General features: G+C 42.8%; 2 protein-coding genes across 4 annotated transcripts in view; one reads left to right on the top strand and one right to left on the bottom strand.

Annotated features, from left to right (window-relative positions):
• ino80 (INO80 complex ATPase subunit) overlaps positions 1-9,740 on the bottom strand; it is a 177,304-nt gene extending 167,564 nt beyond the window's left edge. For both annotated transcript variants that reach the window (XM_048537886.2, XM_048537889.2), the window contains exon 1: positions 9,563-9,740. The gene's annotated coding sequence lies outside the window, so the exon portion shown is untranslated. The remainder of the gene's footprint in view (positions 1-9,562) is intronic.
• A 436-nt stretch (positions 9,741-10,176) lies between these two features.
• The window catches only part of exd1 (exonuclease 3'-5' domain containing 1), a 51,905-nt gene continuing 44,931 nt past the window's right edge, over positions 10,177-17,150 (top strand). The window contains exons 1-2 of one of the 2 annotated variants that reach the window (XM_048537699.2): positions 10,178-10,466; positions 13,198-13,266. In XM_048537699.2, coding sequence (XP_048393656.1) covers positions 10,343-10,466; positions 13,198-13,266 — 193 coding nt within the window. In that variant the 5' untranslated portion in view covers positions 10,178-10,342. Of the gene's footprint in view, positions 10,467-13,197; positions 13,267-17,150 lie in introns of both variants that reach the window. The other variant, XM_048537700.1, reaches the window with a different exon arrangement.

Genomic DNA, 17,150 nt, shown 5'->3' with positions numbered 1-17,150 from the left:
GTTTATCAAATTGTGGATTCAAGTCCCACAAATCAAATTTTCCACCTAATTTTGCAGAAATGAAAGTCGCCTCGGCTGGGGAAGCGACTGTATCAATATCTGTTGAAGGCCCAAGTCAGTCGGATCAGTTATTACAGAACTTAATTTAGGAAGAGGCAGTTGGGCATAAACACCACCTTCTAGAAATTAAGACAGGCAGCATTTCTGAAAATGATTTCATGATCTAATTCCAACTACTAGAAGCAAAGCTAAATGGTGCACCCAATGATTTTCCCAGGGCAGCATACCATTTGATCCATCAGACATTCATTTATTTGCATATAATAAACACATTAAAGCGAAAATATTAAAAAATTAAAGTAGGACAGGTTTACAGATGGCTCAGGGTTTGAACTCGGTCCGTGCTGACATCAGCCATGGAGCACTCACCTGAGCATGAGGAAATACAATGTAAGGTCACAATCAAAGCTCAGACATTTTTATCAGAGATGCCAACACTATCCTGAGCTTATGTGGAGAGCAGATGCAAAAAAATGACATGGATACTAATGACTAGGTTTCAAAGTTCCAATATAATTTCTCACAGTTGTCCCACAGTGTCAGCCTGTGAACTTTGTGCTTTGGACCTAATCTTTAATCTCTATTCTGCCAAAGTGGAATCGTCTTTGAGAATATATTCCTGCACTATGGTCATGGCCCATATATATCCAAGTCATTTGTTCTGCCCTGCGTAGCCACATCTGATTTGTCTGTCCAGTAAACTGTTTTCAGTCCATACACCAACCCTGCTTTTGTGCTCCTGAGATGCTGCTTGGCCTGCTGTGTTCATCCAGCCTCACATTTTGTTATCTTTAATACGCCAATACTGGAACAATAGGGCATGATATCACGTATGGGGAATCTGAAGTTCTCCAATACTAAATGGCCTGAAATGCAGCAGTTTAAACTGTTCATCAAATATTTAGTGTTATACTTCAAGAACAAAAAATCTTACTATAACGATCTCAGAGGAATCTCACCACATGTAATAGCTGTCAAATTTGCCAGGAACATGAAAACATGAACAGGCAATTCAGCCCCTGGAACCTGTTTCACCATTCAATGTGATCTTGGTTGATCTGTTACCTACTCGATATAATTGCCTTTGGCCCACATCCCTTAATACTTCTGCTTAACAAAAATGTATCTACCTCAGATTTAAAATTAACTGATCCAGCATCTGTCACCTTTTGTAGAAGACAAGTCTCAAATCTCTACCACCATAAAAAGAAATGCTTCCTAACATCTCCCGAAATGGTCTGGCTCTAGCTCTCAGAATCTCCTAGTTCTAGAATCCTCACAGTGGAAATAGTTTATCTTTATCTGCCCTATCTTTTCCTGTTAATATCTTGAAGACTTTGATCAGATCACCTCTTAATCTTCTAAATTCTGTAGAAAACATTATAACGTCTCCCATAACTTAATGAATCAAGCCCAGGTATCATTTTCGTAAATCTACATTGTACTCCCTCCAAGGCCAACGTAACCTTTCTACAACGTGGTTCCCAGATCCGCTCAAGGTACTCCAAATGGGGTCTATAGTTTTGTACAGCTGCAGGATAACTTCTGCATCCTTGTACTCCAGTTCTCTAGATACAGAGGCCAGCATTCCATTAGGTGCCTTGATTATTTTCTGCATCCGTTTCTGACGTTTTAAGATTTATTCACCTGGGGAAGTCTTACTTCAACTGTATATGGTGTTGGTGAGACCAAATCTGGAGTCCCATGAGCAGATTTAGACCCTTTTAGGAATGATACAATTTCATTGGAGACAGATCCAAGGTTCACTAGGTCAATCACTCAGACACAGTAAGAACTGCCAATGCTAGAGTCAGAGATAACACAGTGTGGAGCTGGAGGAACACAGCAGGCCTGACAGCATCAGAGGAGCAGGAAAGCTGACATGCTGGTTCAGGACCCTTCTCCAGAAGAAGGGTGTCAACCCGAAACGTCAGCTTTCCTGCTCGGCCTGCTGTGTTCCTCCAGCTCCGCACTGTTACTACTAGGATGATCACTGGTTTGGCTGTGTTTGTCCTGTGAAAAAAGGCTAAGCAGGTTGGGGCTCTACGCACTGGAACAATGCAAAGAAAATCTTATGGAAACATAGAATTCTTAAGGGAAGGGCAGTGTGGGGAGTTGGCAGGCTAAATCAAGAGAGGATATTTACCCTCACGTGTGTGTGTCTAGGACCATGGGCATAGCCTCATAATAAAGGAGTGCCAAGTTAAACTGATGTGAGGAGGAATTTCTTGAGGGTTTAGTGTCTTTGGAATTCCTTGCCACAGACAGCTGTGGGGCAGAGTCCTGGTGTATATTTAAAGCTGATAATTTCCTCTATTGATAAGAATCTAAGATCAAAGGGGAAATTGCAAGAAAGTGGACATGTGGTATGTCAGATAAGCCATGATCCTACTGAACAGCGCAGCAGGCTTGAGAGGTCAAGTGGCCCAATCCTGTTTGAAAATTTTTGGCCTTGTGATATGACAGTTTCACAACGGACTAGAGTTGTTGAGCGTAATGAATGTGCTAACCTCTTCAAAGCAACAAATGCTGTGAAGCAGGAGCGTAACATGGCCTATCCCCTACTCAATAAATTCATTGCCATGTTTTGTGGGGCATTTGATGCAAAACTGTATTGGAAATTACACTCAGTGGTAGCAATCTCTTCAAATGCAGTCAGACAGAAATAACAATACAGGAATTTTTGTTAGGTGATGTCTATGCTCTGCTGTCATACTGCAAACATAGCCTTCAACAAATTTTTCAAATCCAGCTGATGAAAACCATGAGCTCATGAAAAAAAAAGAGCTGCTCCACTAATCACCAAACTGACAATACCCCACCTTGATATAATTATCAATAACACAACTCTAAACACAGTTGATAATTTCACCCATCTTCAAACCACAATCTCAAGAAATGCCTGCATTGAGTGTAAGGTGACAAATAGACAAGTTAAATTTGATCACGCAATTCTGTTTCTGCTAGTCTTCTGAAGGAAACAAGCTTACAACAGAACTAGCTCTGTATAAAACTGTTGTAACACTGATGCTCCTACAACAGGTAATTTCTAGATTACCTATTTCAGCCATGTTAAATAGTTTAACAGGTTTCATATGAGACACCTAACACAGACAATTCAAAGAGCAGGAATTGCCCATCATTGAAGAATTCACAGCCCAGCTTAGATGGAGTGGACATCAATTTACTAAAATGCATGGTGGTCATGCATTCATAACTTAAACCTGGGCAGCAAATGCAAGATAGGGCCAGATCCAGGTTGAAGGATTTCCTGAGGACAACCCTCAGGAAATGTGACATTTCCATCGCAGACAGGGCAAAAGATACAAAATGAAAAACCATTTGAGAAGTAATCCCAAGTATTGGTGATGTTTCCTTTAAACAAAGAATACAGACAAAGGTTAGCAAGACTGGGTACTCCCAACAAAAATCAGCCAATTAATCAGGGTGCACAAGGTCTGCAAGTTCTGCAGCACAGATTTAACACTACGTTATGCATTTCACTCATGTCAATATGAGAAATAGTTGCATTGATTATGCCTATATTGTCATAATTGGGGGGGGGGGGGGGGTTTGCTGCAAAAAAAACCTGAAACTGACAGACGAGGATATTTATCTTGACAGAATTATCGTGACTAGTTGGAGTTAAAATATAGATTACCCCCTGCTTCATATAACAGTCTGGAGGGTTTGTAAATTGACCCACACTTGGCAACAGGTGACCAGTGGCTGCAATTCAGTCTGTACAGAAGTAGCAACACATCAACCACAGATTTGAGACATGATAAGGCCATAAGACATTAGGGGCAGAATTCAGGCCATTCGGCCCATCGAGTCTTTACCCCATTCAATCATGGCTGACAAGTTTCTCAACCCAATTCTCCCACTTTCTCCTACCTGATCTCCTTGACAATCAAGAACCTATCGATCTCCGTCTTAAATATACTCAATGACCTGGTTTCCACAGCCTTCTGTGGCAGTGAATTTCATAGATTCACCGTTCTCTGGCTGAAGAAGTTTCCCCTTCTGTCTGACCTAAAACAGTATTTCCTTTACTCTAAGGCTGTGCTCTCGGGTCCTAGTCTCTCTTATCATGTCTGAAGTGAAATTAAAACCTTTGGAAAATGGTTATCTTCTGATGGTTAAACATCTTTTCTATACTTACGAAAGATATTTAAATTAAGCAATGCCCGATGTAGTTAATTGTAATACCCAGTCAAATTTGTAATGATAACTCAGATAAATCACAATAAGGCTGGTTTAGCAAACATTCAATGGATATTTGAACCACATAGTATATTTTTGTTGCATACAGATTCAGAATTCCTAGGTTCAATCTTGGAGTTTGTTCTGACTTAGATGGCATCAGCCAGGACAAAGGTCATAAACAGGTCCTGTACCCTCTAGGTTTTAAGGAAGTAACTCAAAATTTTCATTCCTTGAAGCCTGTTGAAGCGTGCTCATTACTTGCAAGAACAAGATTAAGCTTTAAGGTGATACTTTCCACAGCCAATCGGCCACTTTCAAATGTGATCACAAATCTTGCTGGAGTGATGGTCCCTCAGGAAACTAGAAGTAGATTAACAACGAACACTGAAGTAAGAGAAGATTTGAGAAACTGAAAATTAAACTATACTGTCCTCAAAATGAAAGTGAAACAAGATGGTTTTGGAATGGGGGTTATTGACTTTCAAACTGAAAATCAACATGAAAAGTCATATTATTTCTTTTAACTGAAGAATAAAATGGATATCACTTTTAATCTAGCTATTCATGGAAGTTTCAACTTATTGGTCAAGAATATAAGATGTACCATTTGTGCAACAAATAACTTATGAAAACCACTCACTACATTCAGAAACAAGTCTGACATTTTATTAGGCAGTGGGCAGCAAAAGAGAGCATAACAGCTCAAATAGTGATTCACCAGGATGAAAAGGTGAAGAAGACATTTTTGAGGACAAGCAGAACGAAACTGGAGATGGACAGCAAATTAACTAGAGGACTGTAGAAACTGGATCAGATCCTGCAATGACTGTCAAATACAAGCATCAGTTGGCGGAGGGTAATGTCAGTGGGACAATCTAGTTCTCAAGTTCTACTTCATTCTTGCTACACACCATTTCCAAAGACAGCAGATACCTTGATTCAAGCACGTTGCTGCTCTGACCAGTTTGTGTGCCATATGGAAATGGTGATGTTGGAAGTTGAAAGAGAAAATAGTATTGTACCTCTCTCCAACAACGGGAAATGGGAAATACAGATTGAACAGTCATTATATTCGCCAAGGCGGCATCAATGGACTGGCTGAGTCAATGAACAAGCGATAAATAGAATCCAATCTGAAGAACTGATGCACATGCAAAGGGGAAAACAAGGCAAAAGATTACACAATAAATGGGAGGGCACCGAGAACAGTAGAGAAAGAGGAGGATTTTGCAGTACATGGCTGCAGATTCCTGAAGGCAGTACGGCAAGTAGATAAAATGGGATATTTTCCTTTATTATCATAGGCAAAGATTATAAAGGCTGGAAGGTTGAGCTGTAAATTTCTAAAACACGAGTTTGGACATAGCTAGGGTACTGTGCTCAGTTCTCGTCACTGTATTTTCAAACAAAAAGCAATCACGCTTAAGAATAGGGAAGATTTACAAAGATGTCACCAAACCCAAGGGAAAGACCGGAAAGGTTAGAAAGCCATCCTTGGAAGAGAAGGCATCAGATAAATCAAAATGCATCAAAAGGGGAGCCTGGGAGGTTATTTCCCCCCTGCTCTATTTTCATAAGCAAAGAGACAAATAAACAAGCAGCGACTTAAATCAATTGTTGGTGGATTAGAGGGTACAAGGAGAAATGTTCCATTCAGGCATTGGTGGGTACCTCAAACTCAATACCTGAAAATGGTGGAGGCAGAAACCTTTAACAACGGTACTCAAAATCTCTCAAAACTAAAAGGGTATGGACAAAAAGCTGGAAAGTGGAGTAGCGGAGATAGACATGATAGCCTCTACTTTCCACTTCGAACTTCATCACAAGCCTTGGTCCAAATATGGATAAGTGAGTTGAATTCCAAAGGTAACCTAAAAAGGCCTTGTCCTTGACATGAAGGTCACATTTAAAAGAGCATGAATTCAAGAACCAGTGATAAAATGAAAGTTAATGGGAACCAGGGGTATTCTCTTGGCTGGATGGAATCGTACCTGGCACAAAGGATGGTGGTTGTGGTTGCTGGAAGTCAATCACCTCAGCCCAAGGGAACTTCTGCATGTGTTACTTGGGATAGTGATCTCAGCCCAACTATTATTAATGGCATTCATCACAGAGACCAAACTGGGCACGTTTAGTGATGAATGCACAATGATCAGAACCATCACCACTCCTCAAATACTGAAGCAATACGTGTCCATATGCACTAAGTCTTGGACAACACCCAGGATTGCATTAAGTGCCAAGAGACATTTGCACACAAGTGCCAGTCAATTATGATTTCCCAATCATTGTCCCAAGATTACATGACATTACCATCACTGAACACTTCGATATTAACATCCAGCAGGATACCATTAACTAGAAACTGTTCTAGACGAATCATACAAATACTATGGCTACTATTGCGGGTCAAAAGGCTAGGAATTCTGCACATCACGTACCTCCTGACTAGCCAAAGCCCTTTCCACCATCCACAAGGCACAAGTCAGGTGCACAAATCATGAAACACATTCCATTTGCCTGGATAAATACCTCTCCAACAACACTCAAGATGCCTGACACCATTCAGGACAAAGCAAGCTGCTCAATTAACACTACATCCACCTGCACACAGCTGTTGGGTTTATCCAGGAGGTGCACTGTAGTAGGTGGCCCATGATCCTGTGACAGCACCTTTTAAATTCACAACCGCTATCACCAACAAGAACAAAGCTAGCAAGTGAAAAGGAATACAATCACCTGTATATTCCCCTCCCAACCACGCACACCATCCTCACCTAGAAATACATCATCACTCCTTCACAGTTGCTGGATCAAAACCATAGAACTATTGGTTCCCTACACCACATTGACTGCAATGGTTCAAGAAGGCAGCTCAGCACCACATTCTCAAATGCTGTGAGGAAGAGCACACAATGGCCTAATCAGCAACGCCCAAATCCTACAAACTAACAATAAAATTCTATCACCTTCACTTTTTTTAGTAAATACTCAATAGCCAAATGTTAATTATCTGTTCAACTAAATTCAGATGTGGAGCAGAAATTGTGTTTTCAAACAATAGCAAATTGACCTTATGCTCAAGTCCCTGTTTGAAGGCTTTGAAGATTACATAGGACATTTGCTCAAAAATAAACGTTTCATGACTACACCAGACAACTGAACGTATAAAACAAGCACAATGGAAATAACTCAAAATGATAAGCATAAATCAAATGTTTTGCTTATAAAGCAATACATTATCAGAATTGATGTCTCATTTATGTAGATCACAATCTAGTTTAGATGTACAAGCATGACTCCACTATTCAACCCAGCAGGTCTGCTCCACTATTTGATGAGCTGATGCCTGATCTGATAACCTCCAACTCTAATTTCCTGCCATTTTTCCTATAACCCTTGACTCCTTTAGTGATTAGAAATCTGTCTCTCTCAGACTTGAATACACTTCATCTAGCCTCAAAAGGATCACCCACAAGGGAACTAATGGTAATTTGCAGTTTATGTCTAAGGCTCTTGTGGTGCAATGGTAATGTTCTTAACTCTGGGCCAGAAAGCCTGGGTTAAAGCCCACCTGCCTTAGACATGTGAACAGGTTGATATAAAACTAGCCCCATATGACTATATAACGTAATGGTTGGGAAGTTAGGATTATTTCCTTTATCAGTCAAAGCCAAATAAAGGGTTTTTAGCACTGGATAAATCACAGAGTGTAGGGGCTTGAGTGGGAAATGTATCAAGAGCCATGTAACTATGAGAAGATGACTAAACCACAGGGTTACTAACTCCAAGAATCTTTGGTTATGTGATCTCAGATTTAGGCAACTAGGCCTCTTACTCGATCACCTGCAGAATAGCATGTGGACGTTGAGTATAGACAGAAAACACCCACTGACACCAAAAGACAACCAACAGAATACAAGTCAAACTGCATCCTGGCATAAATCAGCTTCATCAAGAGAAGAGAAATTAAGATTGAGTGGACTAGGTGGATACACCTTCATTACCATTTGTAACTTAGAGGGCCAGTTTTGGTGTATTCATTTCACAAGTGAGAGGATCTCATAACATTTTGTTCATTGAGCCGGTTGGTTATGTCACCAAATTTAAAATGAAGCAATTTTCTTGAAAGATCTCACATTGTCCTGTCAGATCTCATTCAATAAAATATTAATTTAAAACCATTTAACACATCCCCTGGGGGCAACATTTTTTGACTTGTCTTATGTGACTTGTCTCATTCAACATTTTTGGATTCAGTTATTTTCAGGCACTGTCCTTGGTGTTGATCACAAAAAAATATTGCTCCATAATTAATCAGTAAGTCTCAATAACTGGTTACAACTTACTTTTTGAATTCCAATAATCAAGAAAATAAATTTAAAAAGGGGAGGGAAAGCAACACGTGAAAACGACTATTTTGGTATTAAAATACCACAAAATATTGGTTGTCACAGTCACCACGAACAGGTTGAAATTTCGCATTAAACACATTGCGAATGGATTGTGATATCATTTTTAAGACAGCCAGATCCTCTCTCTGAAAAGTCAGCGTTGGTTCTAAAATCCAAACACTCACCGAGAGAACAAAAAAACTTCAAATTTAAATTCCCCACAGTTCGCACCCCCACCTCATAAAACGCCCTTTACAAAGTCAACAGGGCAAGCAAGGAGAAAGGGGAGGGGGGAAAAGTTGAGAGCGGGTCGCTGGAACCTTATGGACTGTAACCATAAGGGCAATCTTGAAGGATGAAGGCAGCAAGGGATTAAAGTTTGAAAGGCCGGCAAGGCCCGAAAGCATGAAGGAGAAACAGGCTGCGCGGAGATTTTTGGGGGGAGGGGATGTTGCGGGGTGAAGGAGTACGAAGGGGGGACTCTATAAACCCTTTAAGTATCCCCGATGCTCCCACGGTGGTACAGCGGGGTCCAGGGATGAGGCGAGGCCCGAGGTTGGGGGCAGCGGGGAGCTGGCCGCCTCGTTGTTGAGAGGTGGAAAAAAAATAAAACTCGAGGAGAGCGAGAAAAAGGGTCGATGGGCCCGGCCTGGGTATTTCCTCCCTCCGCCCCGATACCGCCACACGTCGAAGGCGATGAGGAGAGGAAAAAAAATATTCCTGTCAAGAGATCGAGGCCATTTCCCATTAAAAGAAACGGTACAACCGCCCCGTCCGCCTCCTCCCACACTCACTGCCTGTCCACCAACCACCCCCCCCACCCCCCACTACCAACACCCACCCTCCCACCCCTTCTCCTCCCACCGTACACACTCACTCTCTCCCTCCCTGCCGCTTACCTCGACTCGCTCCTGCTTCTGTCTCGCCGCGCCGCTCCTCTCCCCGAGCCAAGATGGCGCTTGCTTTGGAGAGACAGAGGTTGCGATGTCTGACAGAGAGAGCGGGGCGGCCGGTTTCGCAGCCGCTCTGCCTGAGTCCCTCCGAGCGCCGCCGCCGCCGACCGCCATTGCGGCTCTACCCCCCCCACCCCCCCCCGACAGCGCCTGCCACCCCCACCCCTCCCCCAGCCGGCCGCAGGCCAGGCCAGCCGAGCGCCGATCGCGATGCCCCCACGCCCGCGCCGATCCGGCCATCCCCGCGGCCAGCCACTATTGGGGGCGTTGGGAACCTCACACCCGGACACCGATCTGCTCCGGATCGTCGGGGAAAGCGACAAACGCAAGGGACGGTGAGCGTAGATCATCGGTCGTATCGATCATCGACTCTCAGGCCCTCGATCGACGGAAAAAGCCGAAGGGTGCGTGGCGGCGCTGGGGCGGTCGGCCAATCGAGAGGCCGCTTTCTGTTCCTCGTGCGGCTCCGCGAAAGGAGGGGCGGGATGCCAAGGACGTCTGAAGAGGGCGTGGCGGCGGCGGTGGGTGTGTGTACGTACCTCCTCTCGCGATACGTCTCCTCTAACGGTCGGAACATTTCAAAAAGGCAAGAGGCACGATCGGCTCCTGTCAATCACCGCGGGGGCGGAGTTAACTGCGGACGGCGCCAGCGCAGGCATGTGATGTGTACCGGTGTTGCCCACCTGCTTGCTTTGCCTTCCTTATTGGTTGTTGGGTGGTGACACCATGGACTCGGCCTGGCTCCGGGAGTTCCTCAACAAGCGGCTCCGGATCACGCTGGACTGCGGCGCGTATTTGGGCTGTCTCCGCCATGTGGATGCTGCCACGAAGGCCGTCGTGTTGGATCAAGGTGAGACCCGCGTGCATGTGGTTATGGCAAGTAGGACAGAACTAGAAGAGAAAGGGTCAAGGCCCGAAACGTCAGCTTTTGTGCTCCTGAGATGCTGCTTGGCCTGCTGTGTTCATCCAGCTTCACACTTTATTATCTTGGAATTCTCCAGCATCTGCAGTTCCCATTATCTCTAGAAGAGAAAGGTCTGTCTTTATCCAGCATCAAGCCACCTCGAGGATAAAGGTACAACTGTGTTGACGTCTTTGCAGAAGTTGAACGCTGCGGACGCAGGAGGATAGGATCCTGTGGAATGTCTTTCAACCCCATTCATTCGTCAACGCCTGTCCACCATCCACAAGACGGGAATGTGATGGAATACTTCCCACCGGCCTGAATGAGTGCAGCTCTGGCAGTATTCAAAAAGCTTGATACTATCCAGGATAAAGCAACAGCTTGATTAGCCACTAATAATCAACATATTCTTGCCACCGTCAACATTGATTCCCTATGTCACCAATGATCAGTGGAAATCAGTTTGTACGGTAAACGATACAATCCAATAATTCACCAAAGCTACTTATGGCAGCACCGTCCAAGCCTGTGAATTCTACTGTGTAGAAGGAAAAGGACGTTTGGGATAAGGGAATACTATCACTTGCACGTTCCCTTCCAAGCCACACATCATCCTTACTTGGGAATATGTCATTGCTCCTTTTGTTGCTGGGCCAAATCTTGAACAGTACCCCTAACACTTGAGGTCCCGATTACCATCACCTCGAGGGTGATCAGGAATGTGCAACAAATGTTGGCCTAGCCAATAATACCTGCATTTAGTTAATAAGTGGAGGCTATCTTTGAAGGAGATGTGAATCTGAGGGAATGTCTGCCTGGTCATTTGATTGTATAAGTTCTGACTGCTTTCTAGAAGACTAGAGGAGGTACCTTGGTGTTTTGACCAATAATTATCCTTCAGTCATGATTACAGAAACAAATTGTTTGTCATCCCATTGTAATAAGGTTGTTGTGCACAAACAGCAATTTGACTGTCTTATTTCCTATGTGAAGTTTGATTACATGAAATAAGCAAACTTCCCAAATGTTCAAAACAGGAAAAAAACTAATGGTCAAGATTTAACTTAAGATATTTACTGTAACATTCCAGCCAAAATCAACTTGGAAATATCAAAGAAGTTGTACTCTATACAATGGATAGCTGATATATGCAAAGATCCTACTGGGTCAGAATACATTTTTTTCAAGAGCTCTTGGGGTTTTCTCAAACTCAGTTTAATTTTGGGGACTATTGATTTTCACAAAATCATTTTGAGTTGATGCAGTCATGGTCCATATTTCCATTGTCAAGTGTGATATTTGGACTTGAGCAGAAGGAGAATTAGAGGAAGAAATCAGTATCCTCACTAATTAACCTATCATTAAAATTAAAACTGAGATATGCAAGGAAAGCATTAATTTCCTAGGTGCTCCACTCTATAAATGGCAAAAGAGAAGAGGCATGTCAACAAACTGTCAGTCACTTTGGAAAAAAATGTTCCTTTGCACAAAAAGCCAGTACCCTAAATACCCTGTGTGGGTATAGCTTTCCTCCCCAACCTCTGGTAGTCCTTCTTTCCCCGATCCCCCGCTCCACCACTTGGCAGACTTCCTGCTCTCTTCTCCAGACTGTCCTTGCCACTTTTTCCCCTCGCAGCTTACCCCTCTTCTTCCCTTTGCTTTGCAGCTGCCCTGTCCCCTCCACTCCCTTTTGCAGCCACATCCCTGCTCTGCCTGCAACCACCTACCTCCCTTTGTGAGCTTCAGAATTCCTCTAAAGACTTTTTTTGCCATTGATTTGAATGTTGCTTTGCGTTTCCTCCCTCTTAAGTTTTTCTTTGAATTGTTCACCAAAGTCCGGCGTACCAAAAGTATGGGGAGTAGAACTCAAGGGTAATAAATGGGGAATGTGCTCCAGACAGATAACTTAAGTTGTTAAACAGCTCCATAATATTAATGATCTAATTGTAAAAATTCAACTTGAGATACCATCTGCCATGAAAAGCATTTTTGGCAACACCACATGGCAGCCACATCAGCTTTGTTGCCAAGAACATGAATCGTAACTTAGAGTATCATCAGCTCAAAATTGTGGAGCAGCAGAGGACTTTAAACTAAAAATGAGGGTGAGGAATTAAGCTGGAGTAGATGTAGCTAATCAAGATGTAGAGTCCAAGAAAGAGAGTAAATCAGTGATATGAGCAATGAAGGTCAAGGGACAGGAGAATTAACGCAGGAATATGCAAACTGTCAAGATGCAAAGATGGCAAGGCAAAACTGAAGGCCCTGTATCTGAAGATACATAGCACTTGTAAGAGAGTAAACAAATTGATAGTGCACATTGAACAGAATAAATGCAATCTAATGACTGTTAGTGACACAGCTGCAGGATGACCAGATTCGTTTATGAATATTGTGACCGTCAAGAATAGAAAACTAGGAGAAGGTGGTAATTAAGATGGCATTGTTCTGATATTTAGAGATAACCTTGGCTCAGAAGATAAGCTGAATAAAATGAATGCTTCAGGTTGGTATGGTTTTGGCAATTGACAGTTATAAAGCAAAGATCATAAATTGAGATAAAATATAGGTCAGCCATAATCTAATTGAACAGCAGCTGAGGCTCATGGAATGAAATGGCCTTTTTCTGTTCTTGTTTGAAATTGCTCAGTTTCTAACATTGTCTATCTTTCTGCAGTTGAAGATTTGGAAAATAACAGGAAGCTGCCTGGCATCAAAATGTTTTTTGGTTATGAGATCAGAGACTGTACGTATTTTTATTGATTCCTCCCTTTTTCTCTGAAGTATGTTTTTGCTGTTTTAAATATATGTCATGATAATCCAATCCAGTGCCATTCCAGAATAGAGGCGAATATTTTTCCCTAAAGAGGACAGGCAGAATTGAAAAAGCTGAGGATATATACTCACTTGGATTATCTTCGTAATCAACCTGCAGTCAACCTAGCCAAATTATTTGACTATTTAGGTTGTAGAATGATTAGAGAAAGCAGCTTGCAAATACGTAATTATGTAAATGTGTACATTTGCTGTTGAGAAATAAGGACAGAATAACATGCTAACTAGATGCTAGACATTAGTGAAACCCATGAATGTAAATAATCTTATTGAGAGCTCAAGTTTAGGTGAGAGATAATGGGAACTGCAGATGCTGGAGATTCCAAGATAATAAAATGTGAGGCTGGATGAACACAGCAGGCCAAGCAGCATCTCAGGAGCACAAAAGCTGACGTTTCGGGCCTAGACCCTTCATCAGAGACCTCTCTGATGAAGGGTCTAGGCCCGAAACGTCAGCTTTTGTGCTCCTGAGATGCTGCTTGGCCTGCTGTGTTCATCCAGCCTCACATTTTATTATCAAGTTTAGGTGAAGTGTGTTCACTTCTGATGTGGGTGACACAATATTAATACCTCCCTGATCGCAAGCCTGCAACAAGAATTTGAGGAACTGGTTGGAAAGTAGGTGCAGTTGGTTTTCAAATGGTTCTTCAACTCCTGTACTTCTCATCAAGATGCCAAGTTCTGTGCAGGATTCAGTGTACACAGGTTATATACAGAAACATGGGCAGAGTTTGAATTCCATTTGCCTTTCCCATTTCATAGGTATAAGAATTTTGAAAATATGGTTTCTGTTATTTTGACACATTGTGGTCCCTAATTGATGAACGTGAGCCTTGGACCACTGCTATTTCTATAACAGACTGCTGATGGACCAGAATGTTGCCTACAGAGGTTACACATGCAGCCTACTAGGTGTTGTCCGAGATGCATAGGAGAACAGCCAGGTGCAATTTTGGATGCTGTAGAAATGCTCATTCATTCAAAGGCTGTTTCTTACCCCTGTTTATGGTCGATAGGCTGTGCATGCAGTGAGAAACAGCAGATGTTTAAGATAAGCAACACAGTCGTTAAGTATTAATTACCAGTTGACAATAAGGGAGGCTGTGCATGCAGTGTAGTCTGGTTGCGAGAGCAACTCTGACCAAGTTTGTGTCCAAAAAGCATGTTGATCACACATATACATCTTGTTTTATTTCCTGCACTTGTCAAATTTTATTTTCAATTTAATGTCTAATGTTGTACCAAATGTTATCATTCTGAATTTACTCCTGGGCTTTGAGTGAGAACAAGTATTGTGGTTCTCACACCAAACACTTGGACAGCTGTGCACTTTTTCAAAAAAAAGTCAGTGTTACACAAGTGAGCCATAATATTGCCTCACAATTTGCTGTAACAACATGAAATGTTGGAGCACAGGAGATAATTCTGCCCCTCAAGCCTGTTCTGCCATGTAATACAATCATGGCTGATTTTATTTCAGCCTCAACTCCACATTCCTGCTTACTACCCATAACCCTTCAACCCATTACTAATTAAAAATCTATCTACATCATCCTTAAATTGTTTCCTTGTCAGTGTCCTGGTGTCCATTGCACTCTAGAGTAGTGAATTCCAGACATCACAAGCCTTTGGAAGTAATTCCTCTTCATCTCTGTTTTAAATTTGCTGCATCTTGAGTGTAAACATCTGTAGAGTGGGGATAAAGGAGTATTTTTCTGGTCAGCAATCAGTGGGTAGTAGTATGACTTTGGCATCAGCGTTGAGACCCCAACTATTTGCAATTTACACAGATAATTTGGAGTTTGGACCAAGGGTAGTGTGTCATTGTTCGCGGATGACGCTATTGAGATGAGTGGTAAAGTGTGCAGAGGACACCGAAAGCCTACGGAGGGATCTAGATTGGCTGTGAATGAGCAAGGGTCTGGCAGTTGAAGTACAATGTTAGTAAATGTGAGGTCATCCATGAATGACAGAAAAATGGACTATTATTTAAATGATTAAAAATTGCAGCATGCTGCTGTGCAGAAGAACCTGGGTGTTCTTGTGCATGAATCTCAAAGTTGGTTTGCAGGTGCAGTAGGAAGTTAAGAAGGCAAAGGGAATATTCATTGCAAGAGGAATGGAGTTGAAACATAGTGGGGTTATGCTGCAGTTGTGTAGGGTGCTGCTGAGGCCACATTTGGAGTACTATGTGCAGTTGAGGTTTCCTTACTTGAGAAAGAATGTACTGGTACAGAGTGGAGCGCAGAAGAGGTTCACTGGGTTGATTCCAGAGTTGAACCGGTTGGCTTAAGTGGAGAGATTGAGTAGACTGAGACTGTACTCATTGGAAGTTAGGAAAATGAGGGGATGTCTTATAGAAACACACACAATTATGAAGGGATTAGATAAGAGAGAAGCAGGGAGGTTGTTTCAACTGGCGGGTGAAACTGGAACTAGGGAGCATAGCCTCAAAATAAGGGGGATGAGATTTGGGACTGAGCTGAGGAGGAACTACTTCTCTCAAGGTGGTGAATCTGTGGAATTCTCTGCCCAGTGAAGCAGTTGAGGCTACCTCATTGAATATTTTAAAGGCAAAGGTAGATTTTGAACAGTAAAGCAATCAAGGCTTATGGTGAGTGGACAAGTAAGTGGAGCTGAGTCCACAAAAAGATCAGCCATTGTCTTATTGAATGACAACAGGGCTGATGGGCCAGATGGCCTGCTCCTGTTATTTCTCATGTTCTTATCCTGAAACTGTGACCCCTCATTCTAGATTGCTGCACATGAGGGAACATCCTTTTCAATGTCTGCTTTGTCAATCCCCTTTGGCATCTTGTATACCTCAAATAGATTTCCTGTCATTATTCTGAATTCCAGAGCGTGTAAGCCCAAAATGCTCAATATCTCTTCCTGAGACCAAGCCCTCACCTCTGGATACAATGGGGTGAATTACCTGTAAACTGATTTGTTCATCTTAATCCTTCCTGTTTTTAAGTGTTCATCTAAATCAGTAACCAATGGTCTGAATGATCAATTGCACGATCAGTGCACCAAATATGACAAACATGCAATTTACAACACGATACATCCTGTTTTGCAGAGATAGTAGGAACTGCCGATGCTGGAGAATCTGAGATAACACGGTGTGAAGCTGGGTGAACACAGCAGGCTGAGCAGGAAAGCTGAGATTTTGGGTCGAGTCCCTTCTTCAGAAAAGGTGGGAGAGAAGACGGACAGTTCAAGGAGGCGAAGATGAGAGGAAGGGTTGGTTGTGGGATGAGGTCAGGGTGGGGAGATTTTGAAGCTTCTCTCCCACCTGTCCACTCCTCCTACCTCACTGACCATACCCCACCATTACCTACCTACACTCACTATCACTCCCCTACCTACCTTCCCCAGCCCCATCCCTCCTCTCTATTCATTTCAGAGCCCCTTACCCCCCCTCCCCCATTTCTGTAGAAGGGTCCCCGAAACATCAGCTTTCCTATTCCTCTGATGCTGTGTGCCTGTTGTGTTCCTCCAGCTCCACACTGTGTTATCTCTAACTCCAGCATCAGCAGTTCTTAGTATCTCTGAAAGAAATATGCCAACTCTTGCTGAATCTCGTGCTCCCTCAAATCATGTTTGTTGCTTCACTCTACCAATGCCACTCCCCCACCTCCCCTTGAGGTGAGTAACATGACCACCTTTGACTTGCAGAAGGGAGGTTTGACGTGAGGAAGGATTGGCAGAAACTGAAAGAAAGAGCTATGGATCAGAAGTGTGAGAAGTTGCAAGAGGATGGCTCAGGGAACAGGATTGGCATGGTCGGCA

This window comes from Stegostoma tigrinum, chromosome 10 (assembly GCF_030684315.1).
Source record: "Stegostoma tigrinum isolate sSteTig4 chromosome 10, sSteTig4.hap1, whole genome shotgun sequence".
Classification (NCBI taxonomy): domain Eukaryota; kingdom Metazoa; phylum Chordata; class Chondrichthyes; order Orectolobiformes; family Stegostomatidae; genus Stegostoma; species Stegostoma tigrinum.
This window is presented reverse-complemented; position numbering and strand designations above follow the sequence as displayed.